At 43.9% G+C, this 17,007-nt stretch overlaps 1 protein-coding gene across 9 annotated transcripts in view; it reads right to left on the minus strand.

The window, feature by feature from the left end:
* The window catches only part of VPS13D (vacuolar protein sorting 13 homolog D), a 258,246-nt gene that overhangs the window by 207,334 nt on the left and 33,905 nt on the right, over nucleotides 1-17,007 (minus strand). For all 9 annotated transcript variants that reach the window (XM_058719034.1, XM_058719033.1, XM_058719032.1 and 6 more), the window contains 6 exons: nucleotides 13,569-15,782; nucleotides 11,676-11,827; nucleotides 7,727-8,758; nucleotides 3,877-3,967; nucleotides 1,539-1,665; nucleotides 168-348 (listed from right to left, as the gene is read on the minus strand). In XM_058719034.1, the coding sequence (XP_058575017.1) occupies nucleotides 168-348; nucleotides 1,539-1,665; nucleotides 3,877-3,967; nucleotides 7,727-8,758; nucleotides 11,676-11,827; nucleotides 13,569-15,782 (3,797 nt within the window). The remainder of the gene's footprint in view (nucleotides 1-167; nucleotides 349-1,538; nucleotides 1,666-3,876; nucleotides 3,968-7,726; nucleotides 8,759-11,675; nucleotides 11,828-13,568; nucleotides 15,783-17,007) is intronic.

Raw genomic sequence — 17,007 nt, forward strand, 5'->3', positions numbered from 1 at the left:
TAAGATTTCTGTAGACAATCGGCTGCATGGAGGACACTAGAAAGCATAAAATGACCCAAATACCTTCCTTTTTTTCAGTGAAATTTTCCAGACTTCTCTCTAGAGGCTTAAAAGTTCTATCGATCGGTCAAACTGGAAAAGCAACGTGGAGAAATGAGCCTTCCTACCGTCTGCCCCTCAATAGCAGCTCGCTGGCGTCCTAAGACATCTTGCAGCTGAGTGAAATGCTGAATGAAGGCCACCACCTCCGCCTGAAAACGCTGCGTGTGCACATACTGTACGGAGGCCATCTGGAGGCTCACTCGAATGTCGTGTTCCCTCCGGAGCAGAGGGTCAGGCCGTCCATATCTGGGAATAAGAGACAGCAAGATACAAGTTAGTATTGGAAGAAAACAGGCTCAGTTAGGGATTATCCTAGCAAACAGCTTTAACTATGAGAATGCGAATCTGCAATCAGGTTTGACAAAGCAAACTCCAGTAATTACTCCCTCTCTAAGCTGCCACAATGTGTTGAGGATGTTAAATGAGAGTCTGGTATGATGACCAAGGCCATGAACAGGTAGGCAGCTCTGGTGTTAAACTCTTGATTCCAGAACTCACGCAGAAGCCACCTGTGGTTCCACCGGGGCCCCTTTCCCTGCCTTTAGGGAAAGGGGATTATTCCTCCTCAAAGATTGTAACAATATGGACTCAAAAGGTACAAAAATAAGGTCATGAAACGATGGGGAAAGAAAAAATTAGGCAATGCAATCGGTGTTTCTGGGGAAAACAGTCCCCTGGAAGCAGAAAGAAGTCTGTTTACTTCAGTGAAATGTGGGCCAAAGAGGTTTAGCATGTACATTCCAAGACAAATTAGGAAACTTTTATGAATGGTTTTCAATTTAATGGGCATGGTATGCTCTCTCTTTCTCGCTCAAAAATAAACACCAAAAAAAAAAAAAAAAAAAAAAGGACAAAAGAAAGAAAAGATTCAATATAGACTTTTATAGAGAAAAAAATGCATCATATAATTTAACATCTATATCTTCAACAACTTTCTCAGGCTGAAATCATTCCAGAATGTTGAAAGGGAGATGGAAAGTGATCTAACTTCGTCTTCTCAATATTTAGATAGAAAAACTGATTCGTGGAGATTAAGTGACTTGCCTAAGGTCACATAACAAGCCAGTGAGATCCCAGGCTTTTTAATATTCAGAATTATTTCGGGGTGTCTGGCTGGCTCAGTTAGTAGAGCATGCGACTCTCAATCTTGGGGTTGTGAGTTTGAGCCCCACGTTGGGTGTGGAGATTACTTAAAAAAAAAAATCTTAAAGAAAAAAAGAATTATTTCAATCACACACCATCCGTTTATGAGGACTGAGTAGCCCACTTCAACAAAGATCCATTTTACTATAAATCAGGATTCCTTGCAACTAGATCGTATCAATTTTACCTAAGATGGTAAAAACTTTTTTAAACTTTTATTGGTTTAGCCAACAAGAATTTGAAACAGCAACAAATATGACAAAATGTCAAACGAGAAAAATGGGTATTTTTACTTAAAAGTTTGGAAAATGAGTGCTTCTTCTCCACTGGTAGTAAACCGCTCTCTGTAGAATTCTCCGTGGGCTGTAAGGTCACTTAGGGACAGGCTCCCGATGCTTCCCTGCAAGGCCAGGTCTCCATCTAGGGATGTTAAAAATAGAACACACGCCTATGTATCTTTTTTTGTCATACACCTTAAATATGTCTAGAACAAAAACCGATCCACACATGCCTCAGACTTTTCACTATTTAATCAAATTAAATGTCAAAGGCTAGTTTTCATATTCCAATGCACCCGCCAAAAACATTTTACACAGTATTTCAAAGTCTCAATGCAGAAGTCCAAAGGGGGTTGAAACAATACAGCAATATCATACTTTAACCTTTACGAGGGAAAGAAATTAAATGCATACACAAATTAAAGGATAAAACATTTCTAAATACAGGGGCGCCTGGGTGGCTCAGTCAGGTAAGCGTCCAGCTCTTGGTCTTGGCTCAGGTCATCATCTCACGGTTCGTGAGTTCAAGCCCTACATCGGGGTCTGTGCTGACAGTGTGGAGGCTGCTTGGGATTCTCTGTCTTCCTCTCTCTCTGTCCCTCCTTGCTTGTGTGCTCACTTGCTCTCGCTCTCTCTCTCAAAAACAAACATTTAAAATATTTTTTTAAATTTTTTTTTTTTATGTTTATTTTTGAGAGAAAGAAACAGAGTGCGAGCAGGGAAGGGGCAGAAGGAGAGAAAGAGACACAGAATTCGAAGCAGGCTCCAGGCTCCAAGCTGTCAGCACAAAGCCTGACACAGGGCTCAGGCCCACAGACTGCGAGATCATGACCTGAGCCAAAGTCAGACGCTTAACTGACTGAGCCACCCAGGCGCCCCTAAAAACAACATATCTAATTTTTTTTTTTTTTTTAACGTTTAGTTATTTTTGAGACAGAGAGAGACAGAGCGTGAACAGGGCAGGGGCAGAGAGAGAGGGAGACACAGAATCGGAAGCAGGCTCCAGGCTCTGAGCCGTCGGCCCAGAGCCCGACGCGGGGCTCGAACCCACGGACCGCAAGATCATGACCCGAGCCAAAGTCGGATGCTCAACCGACTGAGCCACCCAGGCGCCCCAACATTTCTAAATACAGACAGAACGGGATCCTTTCTGAGATGAAGACCACTAATTAGAATTAGTGAAACAGCATAAGGTCTATCAACTGCGCGACGGATAAGAGAATAAAGGAGGAAGCGTCAGATATGTCAGCTATTCAGGCATTTAAGTGGGTGTCAGTGTGATTTAATAAAAAAGTGCGATTAATGAGACAGACACTGGAGACAAGATTTAAAACTACTCTGGTGTCACAAGAGTGAAACCCCCTGAAGGTGGAAAAGAATAAAGAAGGATGTTAAAACATGCACACCTGGGGTGTTCGCCTACAAGGACTCATTCTTCACATGGTATGGATAATAAAAAGCGATACTGCAAACTGCTGCCTCCATAAAGCAAATTTTATCATCATAATTAGCACCACAAAGCCGTGACTTAGGTGTTTATATCTGGCATGCTAGTTCAGCTCTCAATGAAGTGAAGACACATAACTTATTTTGGACTCTTCTCGTCACCTAACAAAAATACCCAAGCTTCTCCCAATTTTTAAAGACCTATCTCCTCCAAGCTTTTATAAATTAGCTTATACCAGACGTGAAATCTCATTTCGGTTCATTCCCCCCCCCAAAAGACATTCCCATTTTTATTACAGAATCAACATTTGAGCTCTGTGATCTTCCACTATCAAGGAAGGAGGGGTGTTTTACTCACACTTTATAAACCTCTGCTATTTAGAACTCGACGTGGCTGATCACTTGTGTTCCACTAAGAACTTCTACCTGCACAGTCCCGTTGGAAAGAATGCCGGCTCTGCCACATCCTCGTGCCTGAAATCATGCGTCCTATCGAAGGCTCCCTCTACTAACGCAATAGAGGGAACCTATTCCCTGGTTTCCCAGGTGTAATTACTAATAATGCCCCCTTTCACTCTCAAAATGTTCCAATTTGGACAAAGAAAAATTATATAGTCACCCCAGACAGAGTTTGTTAAAAACACGGATAGATGCCAGGGCTCCATCCCAACCTAATGAATCACATTTTTGGTAGCGGGAGGAGGGGGGGCAGGGTTCCAGACACCTGCATTTTTAACAAGCTGTCCATATGATTCTGATCCATAAGCCAGTATTCGGGAACAACCACCGGAAATCCAGTGATTCCACACCTTATTTGCATGTGAGGACAATTAGATTTGTGAGAAAAGGAGGAGGAGGAGGTTCAAATTCTTACCAGATTGTGCAAGTTCGATTTCTCCCCACTTACCAATCACTTCCAGGTGTGCCGCTAATTTGGACACACTCGCTTTAGCCAGCTCACTGGTGGTCTTATTCAGCACGAGAGAGAGCGAATGCACCTAAGAACGTGGGACATAAAGCAAGGCAGATCTTACTGGGGGAGAAAAGGCATCTTTCAGGCAAATGGCAAAACCCAACGGAGGGAGACGCACAAAGGCTCGGGAAATGTGAGGCAGCGCTTCTGTGGACGCCGGTTTCCTTTCGGCCCTCTTCAGCAGTCAAACCATGATCTAAGGAGAGAGCTGAGGAGAAAGGGGCTCCACCAGACACCCCGAAACCCAGGGCCTGTGGTATAGCGTCTCTGCAGTCGCCTTGTCTATGCTCTGTTAGTGAAATGGGTTGGGTTATAAAACAATTTTTCTCATCGTTTGTGCATGTGTTTCATACTGCATTCTTCTGTCATCGCTCATAGAGGTTCATTAAGTAAAGTCTCAGCCTAAGAAATCTGTCCAAGCAAAATGATAAACAGGATTTAGAATCCCATTTAATCCCTGGACAAATATTTAATAGAAGCCCCTGGTGACCAGTGGGACTTCACCTAGGAACCACAATCAAACATTTTCTTTTCAAGGGACAAGCAGAAACAGAAGAAAGCCAAAACCCTCTGTCTTAGGATCTGCATTCTTTGTAACAAATAAATTCATTACGGAGGCACCTGGGTGGTTCAGCTGGTTAAGCGTCCGACTCTTGATCTCGGCCCAGGTCATGATCTCACGGTTCATGAGATGGAGTCCCACGTAGGGGTCTGGGCTCATGTCACAGAGCCTGCTTGGGATTCTCTCTCTCTCTCTCTCTCTCTCTCAAAATAAATAAATAAACTTAAAAAAAATCAAATAAACACAGTATGGTAACACTGTCATTTTAAATATTCAAAGGACTCGTATCTCTACGATGTGTTGAGACAGGAACCTTAGTGTCGTCACTGGGGAAAAGGGATCAGTTGGAGAGAAGGAAGGAGAGAGGAGGTCAAACCTCAATTCACATCCCTGCTTCCAAATGCCACACTCACCCCTTTCTCTTCAGTGCCTACCGCTAAGCAGGTGCTCAGGAAACATCTGATGAATGAATGATAAGGAAGGAAAAAGACGGGGGAAGAAAGAGAGAAAAGAATAGGAAGAAAGGCAGGAGAAGGAACATCTATAGAGAAAGGCAGAGAAAAAAGGAGGGGATTACTACAGGTGCAGTGGCCTTGGAGGCCCCTCCAGCACCATAGAGCCTCCACGGCAGAAAGTTTTTTTGTCACAGACACACAGGTCTCAGAGAAATGAGATTATCAAGTAGGAGGGAAACAGAAAACCTCTAGCCACTTAATCACCCAAGTAACAAATATAGTGGGGCTAAAAATGCTTTCATTAGAGGAATCCAGCTGTCACCACCTGACCCCACTCTTAACACAAATCCTAGTGTCCCTAAAAGTGGGACAACCAAACACTGCAATCCCCTCTAGCATAATACAACAGGAAGCACCCAGCACGACCTACCACATGCTCTTAACAAAAAGCTGAACCTGAATCTGATGAGGCCTCTAGAGCTAACTTCCATTTCTAAAATTAGAAGATAAAAGAAGTCAATGGCACCAAAAGAAAACAAAAAGATCCAGAATGTGCGACACTCTACAGGACACATTAGCCCGGTTTCTACAAGCCAGTGGCACGGGGTAAATAAAGACTGGTTTTCTTTAATCAACAGAGACTTAGAAGAAATGAGAGCAAACGGAACATGTGAACCTATTTTGAACTCACATTCAAAAGATTCATATATCATTTTATTTAATGCTCCCCATTTTGTAGACAAAGAAACTACGGCTCAGAAAAGCAAATTATTCCAATGAATTGTAGAGATCACAGGGAATTTTCTTAACCACTCATTTCTCTACAATCCATCAGCAAAAGGGCTATTTTGAGATAATCAGAAAGATCTGATTATAGACGGGTCTTACACAATACCAAGAAATTCTCGTTAGAGTTAGTTATGTAAGATAACGTCCACATTTTTTTTTTAGAAATGACTACTGAGGCATGTAGAGGTAAAATGATATTATCTGGAATTTGCTTTAAAATATTTCAGCAAGGGGCGCCTGGATGGCTCAGTCCGACTTTGGCTCAGGTCATGATCTCACAGTTCGTGGGTTCGAGCACCACGTTGGGCTCTGTGCTGACAGCTCGGAGCCTGGAGCCTGCTTCCGATTCTGTGTCTCCCTCTCTCTCTGCCCCTCCCCTGCTCACCCTCTCTCTCTTTCTCCCTCTCTCTCTCTCAAAAATAAACATTAAAAATAAATAAAATAAAATAAAATAAAATAATTCAGCAAAAAGAAAAAAACGAATAAAGTAAATGTGACGAATCTCAAAGGAATTAAGTAAACGGAAGTTCCTTCAACTGTTCTTTTGTGTTGTCTGAAAATTCCCACAATAAACATGTTTTCAAAAATTCCTATTCTAAAACAGCCCACTGCCGAGGGGCATCGTCTAGTCTCATTCTCTTGTGAAGCCGGCTACACTCCATCTGTGCAAGGCCCCCAGAGCGCTTCCACACCCAACACCAAGGGGCTCCTGAGGCCCTCCGTTACAGGCACCACAAGACTGAAGTTATGGGTACCAACACGTGACGTCCAAAACAAGGGCTGAAGCCTCTCCAATTTCCATCCATCTCGCTAACCAAGGTGCCGGGGGACTCCGCACTGCTCCGGCACTCACTTGCACACACTGAGCAGGGGAAGTGAGACTCGTTCGTGGCCAACTCTGCCCTGGAAGCTCTTCCATTTCTAGAGGAATGCAGCCTCCTGCCAGCTAAGGAAAGAAGAAGATAGCAAGTGGATTACATGTGATTCTCCCCAGCGGCAGGTGCAAGTCTGCATTGGAGAAGGCAGGTAGATGAACTTCACCCTCCAGACACACACATAACCAGCCACTGCAGGGAGCCTGGGGCTCTGGAAGGTGCTAGCTGCTATGGTGTGCCCCCAAATGGTCAATTAAATTGAACTGCTTACACATCTTACCGTGCTCACGCACAGAGCAGAATAACCTTAAATTCAAACGCTACTTTTTATGTGTTCTTAAACATTCGCAATACGAGTACCAAGGACAAGTACGTGTAAGTAAGTACGGTGAGCCACAGTACAGCAAAAATAAAACCAGCTGTCGTTCACTGAATGCTTACTTCATGCCACGCGCTGTGCAAAGGGCCTTGCCCATTTAGTCCTCTCACACAATCCTTGCAACATCCCGACGACAGAGGCACCATCCAACACCCCCAGTTTATAGGTGAGAAAACCGAGGGAGAGAGAAGCTAAAAACTGTGCCCAAGGCCACACAGCTATAGGTTACAGCAGAAGTGCCAGGATTCGGACCCGCAGGCCGTCCTGAGGCTCCAATCTCAAGGGCTGGCCTGTTGCCTCAAAAAGCCAGTAACGATCTCAGCGAGCAGGGAGACCACATCCCAGAGTAGCTACCATGCACCAGACACCCGGCCAGGTGCTTTACGTGCGTTACCTCACTCGGTTATCTTAATGAGTCGAATGGTGGAAGGCAACCAAACGGATGGGTGATGGGAAAAAGAGGAAACTGAGGCTCCAAGAAAATAAGGCATTCCACTGAACTGCACAACCCAAAGAAATACAGGTTACTTAAACCATTTGTTTTCCATGCCTCCTGATGGGCTTAATACAAAAACCTCTTCTAAAATATTAACAGGCATCCAGACTACAGATAGCTCCCCTACCAACAAGATCTACTTTCTAGAGTAAATGTACAACAGGCGCACGTAAGTGAACACAGCAAAATTCATTCCTGGAACTTCAAGGAGCCAAAGGGAAGTGATACCTTGAGATCCAGCTTGGTGTTAACTGGATCCTGAAGTTCAGACTCTACGAGAGCATTTGATTCTGACTTCACATTTTGTAGAGTGTCCTCAGGAGGTACCTTCATTGCATGGTTGTCTGCAGTGGAACCAATTCCAAAAAAATCCAGTATCACCACCCACGTTTGCAGCGTGATCAGTACATCCAAGCAGTTAAAATCAACATCAATGTTCCGGTTAACTCGACTGTAACTGGAAGAGAATTCTGGATGTTTCTTATCCACCAAGAATACATTGATATGTACCAAAGAATCATCAAATTTACTCTTTCCAGCAAGTATCTTGGGCTCGTCTACCGTTGGAGAAGGGGGTGGAGTCAAGGGATAGTCCTGGTCTTGGACTTCCTTTGGCTTCTTCCGGGATGCCGAGGTGGGTCTCTGATACAGCTGGAAGACATTAGGAGCTTCTTCCATGTGGGAAGGAAGAGACCGAGGCATATCAGGATACTCCACATTGGATACTGAAGGACAGGACTGAGAGAGATATTCTTTTTGTGCTAAACTAGATGGCTTAGGGGCCCCCCGAGACACCATCAGGTTCTTGTATTTGGAATCCGGATTCTTCTCCAGTAAGTCTTCCATGAGCAGAGAGCGCAGGGCAATCTGAATGGATAAAGTCTGAGGATGGTCTTTACTGAATTCTACCTCAAAATCCTGAAACTTTAAGCTCACAAGACCCTGGGCCCCCAAAGTCAGATCTCCACTTAGCTGGACTTGAAGCTCCGGGATACAAAAGTTGGCTTGAATCTGGGTAAAGGCCTTGACTTCCTTCAGAGACAAGGACTTTTGAGAAGAGTTAGAAAGGCTGGAGTGGCTGAACAATCCATTCTCCTTCCTTTCAATGGAAGGTTCTCCACAGGTACTGAGGGAAGGCAGAGGAGAATTAGGGCAAGGTGAGGAGGCAGCAGTGACTGGAAACTTATTCAGATCTTCACTATACACAAGATTGTCCAGTGTCTGTAAAACCTGCTCATATACATGCTTTGCTAACACCACCTGTAGTCAAAGAGAAAAACGTAGTTATTCACTACTATTATTAACTGCGCTCAGATGCACCGCCCACAAGTTTCCATAGTTGATGTTCATGGGTTTCCCCAAGACGTTCTAAACTGGATGACAGCAGGAACTATCCCTTCTGTTTCTTTTCTGTCCTTACCTCTCTGTGACCCACGTCTACCGATGAGGCCCTCCTGCCGCCTCCCCCAGCACCTCACAAAATAATCTTTACACAACCAATGTTCAGTAAGTCCTGTTGACTGTGGGCCTGAATCAGCAAAATCACTCTGTCTAAACCCACAAAAACAATACCAGAAATTGACGGGAAAACTGCCAAAAGTCTACTGTGGCTACACCACAGGACTGAGAAACAAGGCTCAGGGTTCTAAAACTCGCTGATCATCCCCAATTAGGGTCATAACCTCTGTTTTTACTTCAGCTAAACAAACAAAGTGGTTTTTAATGACAATAATGATAAGTCATGATTACTTATGTTTTCTCTCCCTTACTTTGGTTTTAATTACAATTTCTCATTAAAAATATTTTCACAAAAGTTTTGTAAGTATTTATGAGCAATTTTTTAACAGGAATTCCAAACAGATATAGAAATGATAGAATTAGAAAGTGATCGTTTTACAGCCCCCAATGAACTAACATAGCCCATCAGAGGTCATCCGTGGAATCGGCCCTTCTATGAACGACCAGCAGGGAATTTTACAATGGGCAGATCGGGTTCTCGTCACCTGCACACAATCATCAATTTGAGCATCACTAACATAAAGACAACCAAGCATTATGTGCCTCTTGAAATAATGCAATATGAAGGACCCAGCACCACGCTGAAGTGTTCTGGCCAAAAAAAGAACCTGAATCCAAATAAACCTGTAGAGTGAAGGTATAGTTTACAGGAAATGTGGGAGAACAAGTGATGCCATAACCAAACAGCCAAATCTGAATGTGGGACAACCTAAGGGCCACTGCCTGACTTCTCACAATAACAGCGTGCAGGGAAAACATGAAAGAAACTGAACAGAGACCCACACGATGTATCATACAAACGGATTGTACGGGTCTCATTTGGATTCTGATTCAAACAAACTAAAAGTGAAAACACATTTTTTTAACTAATCAAAAATGTCTCTGAAATCCAAAAATGCATTAAAATGTATTATGCTACATGGCGTGCCTCTGTGGCACAGTCAATTAAGCATCCAACTTTCGATTTCAGCTCAGGTCATGGGCTCACGGTTCGTGGGATCAAGCCCTGCATCAGGCTGCACGCTGACAGCTCAGAGCCTACTTGGGATTCTCTCTCTCCCTCTCTCTCTGCACGCTCTCTCTCTCTCTCTCAAAATAGTAAACTTTAAACTATTCCACTTTTGCGTATGTTTTTAAATTTTCATAATAAAATATTTTAAAATTAAATTACTAAATTATTAAGTATTAATTTGAAGAATGATTTACAGTAATTTTTAGAAGATTTTCATCAAAAGCCACACTAAGTCAATGGTAAACATAATAATCCAACAGAATTCATGTCATATGCTAGATTTAAGGTGAAAAAAACCACCCTAGTAGCCACTACTGATAAGGCAAAAAAGCTTAACCAGGAAGGGAAAGTTTTGGGGGAAGTCCTCTCACCCAGGGACACCTATTCAGGAACCACTGATGTCAAAAGGTCCACGCATTCTGGAGCACCTGGGTGGCTCAGTCAGTTGAGCGCCCGACTTCAGCCCAGGTCATGATCTCGTGGTTCACAAGTTCAAGCCCCATGTCGGGCTCTGTGCTGACAGCTCAGAGCCTGGAGCCTGCTTCAGATTCTGTGTCTCCCTCCTTCTCTCTGCCCCTCTCTAGCTTACTCTCTCTCTCCCTCTCTCAAAAATAAAATAAAAACATTGTTTTAATTTAAATATTAAAAGGTCCATGCATTCTGTTAACAGCACTCCTGAGTTACTCCAGAGCAGCTGCCAGATACAGACTAGAGACCAATTACTGCCCAAAGAGAGGGTCCACTGTCCTAAGAGCCTGCCCGTCCCTACTATTTTGTAACGACATACTCTTTGCTCTTATCCCTGTGAAAACAGGAAGAACGACATTTGTGAAGGAAAAAGGATGACAGTTGCATACACATATAGTCACCACACACACAGGCATACTCACTAAACACACACACATACACACACACACAATCCCTATCCCGGCCCATTCCATTTCAAAAAGAGTAAGACTGGGGCGCCTGGGTGGCGCAGTCGGTTAAGCGTCCGACTTCAGCCAGGTCACGATCTCGCGGTCCGTGAGTTCGAGCCCCGCGTCAGGCTCTGGGCTGATGGCTCGGAGCCTGGAGCCTGTTTCCGATTCTGTGTCTCCCTCTCTCTCTGCCCCTCCCCCGTTCGTGCTCTGTCTCTCTCTGTCCCAAAAATAAATAAAAAACGTTGAAAAAAAATTTTTAAAACAAAAAGAGTAAGACTAATTCTCCCTTGAAAGGATCTGTCAACAGCTCAAATAATCAGATTGTTTCATAGGCTGAGCCAAGCATGTCAAAAGAGTGACAAGAACTATATCCTCCTGGGAAAGACAGGCTCTGACTTTTCCAGCAATCATTTTGCCTGCTTCTGAATGGCAATGGAATTAAAGATCTGCCCTCTCCCTCTACATAACTCACCACTCCTCCACCTGAAGATGGCTAACAAAACCAATTCCCCAGTGACAAAAGGGTACAGTGATAGGGCTCCACATTTACAGAACAAGTTATCAGCAGTACTACACGGTCACACTGTCTCTTTGAACTTACATATTTTCCTTCTAACATTTCATATATACACATACGCAACATAACAAGACATGAATACACTGATGTAAGTATAAAGTAAACATACGACTTCAACTGTCCAGACATGGAAATCAACAAGGTGCTTACCTGAACTGGGTTGACAAATTTCCCTTCAATCTTCATGATGCTAGAAGTTCCCAGGTCATCTGGACTAAGGGAGAAAGTCAATTCAGATTCTCTCTCTATAGGGATCTTCTCCAGTTTAAACTGAATGGTGGTATTGTTCAGGATGTGAAAAGCTGGCATAACAGAGAAAAATGACAGATTGGAAAAACTAGTATTTATCGCATCATTGCTGATTAAGTATAGGGTAAATAAAATAGAGCCCATGAGTCATTAGGCCCAGAGGGTAGAAAGGCTTGGCACCTGGGGTGTGCGATTGAGTACAAACTTATATTACTATCCTAAGAACAAAACCCATAGTAAGCAGAGTACAACATAAACTTATACACAAAAAGAATCAATATTTTCATGACATGCTCCATTTGATGGCTTCAAAATACAATGGGGTGAACATTAATCCAGGCGAGGTCTCTAAGCTTCCCTTAGCCTCCCAAGCCAGCATTTTCCAAACCGAACTGCTCATCCCCTACCCAGTTTTCAATTACAGATTGCTCCCTCTTACTGGGCAGACATCAGAATCAAGAACAATATCAGGTTCTAAGTGAACAAGCAGAGAAAACAGTCTTGGGAGAAGGAGGTTAAGTGAACTGGTGAATTAACATCTGAGAACCACAGAAGGAGAAGTTCTCAGAGGCATGAATTTCTTCCCCAATAAGTAAAGCCAGGCTTTAGGGCTCACCTGATGTCTGCAGATGCCAAGACTAATAATAGATTGAACTGTTTGGTTTTAGCAGATCAGATCGAGAATACAAATACAGGCATTTTATTCCTAGAACTCTGGACCACCAACCCATTACAGAGGATGGAAGAATACTGACTGCAGACTAAATTTCATATTCCACTTACGTCAATCCCTCCAGCTATCTTGGACTACAATATTTAACTAGCAAAGACCTACAGCTGGAACTGGAAAAAAACAGATGTATTTGACCAAATTAAATAACACTCTAGGGGTACCTGGATGCTCAGTCAGTTGAGTGCCCAGCTTTAGCTTAGGTCATGATTTCATGAGTTTGAGCCCCACATCGAGCTCTCTGCTGTCAGCTCAGATCCTCTGCCCCTCTCTCTCTGCCCCTCCCCTGCTCACGCTCTCTCTCAGAAAAATAAACCTTTTTTAAAATTAAAATAAATCGGGCGCCTGGGTGGGTCAGAAGGTTGAGTGTCTTGACTTTGGGCCAGGTCATGATCTCGCGGTTCGTGAGTTCAAGCCTCGCATCGGGCTCTGTGTTGACAGCACGGAATCTGGAGTCTGCTTCAGATTTTGTGTCTCCCTCTCTCTCTCTCTCTGCCCCTGGCCTGCTCACACTCTATCTCTCAAAAATAAATAAAAATGTAAAAAAATAAAAAATAAAATAATTCTCTAACAGACCCCACCCTCTAAAGCAACCCTGTAAATAAGCACTCACCCAATGCTAAAGAGCGCCACTTAAAAAAAAAAAATCTTACTTTGCCAAATATGGTTTCTAATGGAAAAAACTAGAAACATACCAACCTGATATGAAGCATTCTATTAAAACTCTATTTGGATTTCTTAAATATTCACTGGGGATAATTATAATTTTTTTTTTTTTTTTTTTGAGAGAGAACAATGGAGGAGGAGCAGAGAAAGAAAGGGACAAAGATCTGAAGCGGAATCTGCATTGACAGCAGCGAGCCCAACGCGGGGCTTGAGCTCACAAACCATGAGATCATGATGGGAACCAAAGCTGGACGCTTAACCCACTGAGCCATCCGGGCATCCCTCACTGGCGATAATTCTAAACAAAAAGGTTATTTGTTGTTGTTTTTAGCAAAGTACTACATAAGCTGGATTAAGAATCTTTAGATAAAATGAGACAAAAGATTTACACTCCTCACCTTGACCTCTATGCAAAGATTCAAAGAAATCATGTCGGGTGAAATGAGCTTCCTCTTGACTATTGGCGCTGGCAGACCCAGAAGGAGAACCAAACGCCCGGCTGACATCGGACCCAGGACCCTCTCTGCCTGCCAACTGGGTGCAATTCAAAGAATATAACTTAATGTCTTTAATTTCCACCTGCAGGCGATCACTTCTGGATTCATCATCTCCCGACACAAAATTCTGGATGAATATCTGCCCCAAGTGTCCCACCAACAACTCAGGACTCCCAGGCTTTCGAGGGATTGAAACAACAGGGGATTCGATGTTTATGTTCAAGATTAGCTTCACGGTGTCGGAATGAGACCCAGCGAGGCCAAACCCATACATTTCATTTTCTTCAAAGATGGAGGCTTCCCGAGTCTTCCTTGGAGTTTCAAAGAGTGACACCATCTCACTGTATTCGGCCGTCTTGGTGGCGAGTACCGTAGTGACTTTGGTAGCTGCGCTTTTCAGCATACTTCGGAAATTCTCCTCCAGTTCATCCATGGACAATGTCAACTCCTTCAAGAATTTGGCAGAGTGGTTATAATGCAAGGAAGCCATCTTGAGGTTGAGAAAACACTCCTGTTTAGATTTCTCAACAAATGTGAAACTCAAAGCTTCACTGAGGGCTGCATCTTCCATTCTGACAAATACAGATTCAAAGTAGCCAATATCGCTGACGATATTTTCATAGCCTATGGAATTCCCAATGCTGACAACGTACTGGTTCTTAACATTATCTTGTGTCAGGTCCATAAGCTGCAAGCAGCCGAGAGAACCATTCATGTCAAACGTGCCGCCCATCGAAACGTTCACTTTGGTGCCGCCGATGCTCGCGGTGGCGATTTTTCTGCCATGTTTCTCGCCGTTGGCCATTCCCACCGTCCGAACGAGCAGTAAGTTAAGCCTGTGGATCTCCACTGCAACCTCAGTGTTTTGTTCGTACGTAGACTGGTAAGTTCCTTCTTCCCTAAAGCTTCTTTCAAAATCGGTCATTAAAGGCTGAGGACTCAAATCGTCTTTTTCCTTGGGAAAAGATTTTTGAAGAAAACCAATCAGTTCCACGATGGTCTCCGGGTTTAGGATAATATCCAAATTATTTACCTGTAATGAAATCACCTGAAGAGTGCTGTCCAAATTCATCGATGGGCACTCTGAACTCACAAACTGATATTCCAGTTTAATGAGGGACTCCTGTTCTTTGGTGAGAATTTTCTCAAGGGCAACACCAGTAGCTGACGGGTCGTTCAGCGTGGCAGCATTAGTGAGGTGAACCGCATTGGGTCCAGAGACAGGGGACTGGGCCCTGCTATCCCGGAGGCTTCCTGTTGGGATATCAAAGCTCAGGTTCTTATGCGAAGCCATCAGAAGGTCAAAATCGGCACCATATGTCTGCATCGTGTCCACCAGGAGCAAACCGTGAACCGTCAGGGAGACCTCAGCATCGTAAGGCCTCTTCACAAAGTGAGCATTGGTCCCAAACACCTTGAGCACGGAAATGTACCGGCCATTGCTCTCAACACCAAGCTGCATACAGTTCACTTTAAATTCAGCCAGGAGGAGCTGTGATTCCACCAGAACCTCCCGGGTATGCTGCTCTAACATCACAAAGCTCTGGGTTAAATTCATTACCGAGTCTTGCAAACTTCCCCGCTGCCCCGCTTGGGGAAAAATCTGCTCTTTAAACTGAGTGTCAGAAGCCTTCGTTTCTGGGGTGGTCAGGAGAGCAAAGCAATTCTTCAGGGCAGATATTTTATCTTCATTGATGTGGATTTTTAAGTCTGGTAGGTTGCCCGAGAGCACGGCTCCAGGGTACTTGGGATCTGAAGTATAAATCAATCGACGTTCTAACTGTAGGTGAACGTTGAATTTCTCAACCACATGGGTTGGTCCCACATCAATATCCTGGACATGCTTCCAATTGTCCTTCACTCGTCCAACCATGATCTGGAGGTCCATAAACGAGAGGGAGTACCTCTCATACATCTTCGTGCTCATTAAATGCGCTTGAAGCTGCTCTTCACTGAACTCAACTCCAGGAAATGGAGGTGTTTTCCCTCCATTACTGCTGCTTGTCTCAGGAGGTGGGGTGTTGGGAGGTGTGGCAAGAGGTGTCTTATATTCGTCATCACTAAACTGGTTCTCTTCAGATGCCGGCCCATCCCCACTTTTCCTCTTGGAGTCATCTGCAGATAAAAAAGAGAAGATTCGGAGTGTATGTCTGCTCCTTCCTTACTCTTTCCTTCCATGTAATAATTAAGGAAAAGAGAGAATCAACCAACCACAACTTTACAAAATAAACGGATGAAAGCTCTAAGCATAATATTCTCATTTTACCAGTGATTCAGTGTAAACTTATTTATGAATTTTGAAATCAAGACACAAGACAGAATTCTAAGATGGAGCCCTGCTGACACAGGGACACGCATCGGGGAGCAGAGACCAGTAACCCACTTCCCCGCCACCTGAGCTGCACTGCCACGAGCCGCTCTCACCAGCCATTCTTACATCACTCTCCACAATCATCTATCTGTTCACCTTGTTCCCCACACTAGAACATTCCAAAAGAACACAGGTCCCATCTGTCTTACTCACCAATACCCCGAGTGCCCAGATCGGTGCTTGGCAAGCAGTAACTACTCAGCATCACACTCCAGCCCCAGAGCCCACACTCAACCCCTCTCTTCTACAGACTTCTACAGCCCAGTCTTGTACACCTCAGCATGGAGTCAACTACAAAATCACACCACTGGGTCCTCTCACCCACATCTCCGCTCCATGTTTATGCTGTACAAGTTCAAGTAGGTGCTTTCCTTGGTTGTGAGATCCTCTTCTTTAGATATGATCCCCCTTTAACATCCCTCATAGCACCAAACTTTCCCACTCCCGTTCAAACCCTCTACCTCTTGTCTTTTGGGGCTTACCTCAGTGAAGATAAGGCTGAGTTTATTTGATAAGCTCCCTCAGCCTTTTACCCCATGAATCCCCTTTCTTCCCCCCATCTCAAGGTAAACAATAAATACTGTTTTAGATCTAATGACAGTAACAAAATAACCTCCCAGGAGTCCCTTTTTATATATGTCCCTTATGTCCCTAAATAGATTAAATCTCCGTTCTTGAAATAAAGTGCTGAGAAATAGTGTTTCTTGAAATACAAAACGTGAAGGGCACCCGGGTGGTTCAGTCGGTTAAGCGTCCAACTCTTGCTTTCAGCTCAGGTCATGATCTCATGGTTCCTAAGACTGAGCCCCACACTGGGCTTTACACTGACATCACAGAGCCTGCTTGGGATTCTCCCTCTCTCTCTGCCCCTCCCCTGCTCATGCTCGCTCGCACGCTCTCTCTCTCTCTCTCAAAATAAATAAACTTTAAAAAATAAACTAAAATACAAAATGTGACATAAGAAATACA

Source organism: Neofelis nebulosa, chromosome 2 (assembly GCF_028018385.1).
Source record: "Neofelis nebulosa isolate mNeoNeb1 chromosome 2, mNeoNeb1.pri, whole genome shotgun sequence".
In the NCBI taxonomy this organism is placed as follows: Eukaryota; Metazoa; Chordata; class Mammalia; order Carnivora; family Felidae; genus Neofelis; species Neofelis nebulosa.